This window comes from Dipodomys merriami, unplaced genomic scaffold (assembly GCF_024711535.1).
Source record: "Dipodomys merriami isolate MVZ:Mamm:240054 unplaced genomic scaffold, mDipMer1.0.p SCAF_21, whole genome shotgun sequence".
Lineage (NCBI taxonomy): Eukaryota > Metazoa > Chordata > Mammalia > Rodentia > Heteromyidae > Dipodomys > Dipodomys merriami.
Genome location: NW_027203493.1, coordinates 2,768,126 through 2,770,274, shown reverse-complemented (window position 1 = coordinate 2,770,274; position 2,149 = coordinate 2,768,126). Strand labels below are relative to the sequence as shown.

The following is a 2,149-nucleotide window of genomic DNA, read 5'->3' as shown; positions in this document are numbered from 1 at the left end:
GGTAGCGAGATTCATGAGCACAAGTCATCTCCAGTATATCAAGTTATCTTTGCTATTATTGCTACATTCCGTTTATAAATCATAAAATTTATAAGAAATTGGGAAGATGCTCCATTAATATTCTTTGAAGTATGTAACCCTCTATGTATTTTTTGAAGTACCAAATTGAAGTGCCAAATCTGGTTTTCAGGCTTTATCTACAGAATTAAAATACAACTTGTTGTTCAATGCAAGAATGTGCATTGTAGTTATGCTTTATCATTTTAATTCATTTTCTTTATCATGGAATTCCTTCTTTTTGTTCATGGCTACAGAGCACCCAGTGACTTTCACTTAACGGTGATGGAGAACAGAACAGAGGTGACAGAGTTCATCCTACTGGGACTGACGAGGGACCCAGATCTTCAAGTGCCCCTCTTTATCACCTTCCTCATCATCTACATCCTCACGCTGGTTGGGAATCTGGGGATGGTCCTCCTGATCCTCTTGGACTCTCGTCTCCACACCCCCATGTACTTCTTCCTCAGTAATCTCTCTCTGGTGGACTTTTGTTACTCTTCAGCTGTCACTCCCACAGTCATGACTGGACTCCTCATGGGAAACAAAGCCATTTCCTACAATGACTGTGCTGCTCAGATGTTCTTTTTTGTAGCCTTTGCTACTGTGGAAAATTACCTGTTGGCCTCCATGGCCTACGATCGCTACGCAGCAGTGTGTAAGCCCCTCCACTATACCACCACCATGAGAGCTAGTGTGTGTGTGTGTCTGGCCATAGGATCCTATGTATGTGGCTTCCTGAATGCCTCCATCCACATTGGGGACACATTCAGTCTCTCCTTCTGTCAATCTAATGTGGTCCATCACTTTTTCTGTGATATCCCAGCAGTCATGGTTCTCTCATGCTCTGATAGACATGTTAGTGAGCTAGTTCTTGTTTATGTAGTGAGCTTTAATGTCTTTTTTGCTCTCCTGGTTATCTGGATATCCTATATATTCATTTTTATCACCATCTTCAAGATGCACACAGGTGCTGGACATCGGAAGGCTGTGTCCACCTGTGCCTCCCACTTCACTGCAGTCTCCATCTTCTATGGCACCATTATCTTCATGTACTTACAGCCCAGCTCCAGTCATTCCATGGACACTGACAAAATTTCATCTGTGTTTTATACTATGATCATCCCCATGCTCAACCCTGTGGTCTACAGCCTGAGGAACAAGGAGGTCAAGAATGCATTCACAAAGATTTTGTTGGAGGTAAAATAGGATTTTTTTTAAATTTTATTTATTCACCATTCTCAAAAGCAGCTTGGAGATGACTCAGAAAACTAAACATAGAACTACCTTATGATCCAGCAATACCACTGTGGGTCATTAATCCAAAAGATTAAAAGTCAGGATACAATAAAGCCACTTGCACAACCATGATTATTGCAGCACTCTTCACCACAGCCAAGGTATGGAATCAGCCTAGATGGCCCTCAATGGACTACTGGATCAAGAATATGTCTCTCTCTCTCTCTCTCTCTCACACACACACACACACACACACACACACACACACACACACACACACACACAATGGAATTTTACTTATCCAACAGAAAGAATGATACTATTTGTAAAGAAATGGAAGGACCTGGAAAAAATGAAGTCAGGACCAGAGAGACGAAGGAAGCATGTTTTCCCTTATATGTAGAAGCTACCTTTAGCTTATCAACTTGTAATTAACTACATTGGGTAGCATGCAGGTGTATATAAATGTATTCACTGAAATATGGTAGTTTCAAGGGAGATCTTAAATAGTGTAATTCTTTAGAAAGTCAAAATCAAACTTCAGTAAAATGAAGGAAGTGAGTACTCGAAATGGGTGGGGTGAAATCAAAGGGAAAGAGGTAGATGAATGAAGAGGAAGAAAATGTGGTCAAGAATCTAATATACATCCTTATATTTTTATCATTTTATGAATGTAGTTTCACTATTTATATTATTTTATTATGCTTTATGAATTTGACACCATTATAGCAAGTGTAGAAATGAAGGTGTGGGTCAAGTGGTTGAGCACCAGCCTGGAGTGAAAAAGCTGAGCAAAAGGTCAAGGCCCTGGTTCAATACCCAGTACTGGAAAGAGTCAAAATACTTATAACAA

General features: G+C 40.1%; 1 protein-coding gene across 2 annotated transcripts; it reads left to right on the top strand.

Annotated features, from left to right (window-relative positions):
* The first annotated feature begins 339 nt into the window (after positions 1–339).
* On the top strand, positions 340–1,848 carry LOC138833541 (olfactory receptor 5B3-like). 2 transcript variants are annotated; one of them, XM_070031819.1, is made up of 2 exons: positions 340–1,250; positions 1,824–1,848. In XM_070031819.1, exons 1-2 carry the CDS (start codon positions 343–345, stop codon positions 1,846–1,848), a joined length of 933 nt encoding a protein of 310 aa, XP_069887920.1. In that variant the 5' UTR covers positions 340–342. The 2 variants fall into 2 exon arrangements, with proteins under 2 accessions (XP_069887920.1, XP_069887921.1); XM_070031820.1 differs by lacking the exon at positions 1,824–1,848 and having other exon boundaries at positions 340–1,266.
* Positions 1,849–2,149: the final 301 nt, after the last annotated feature.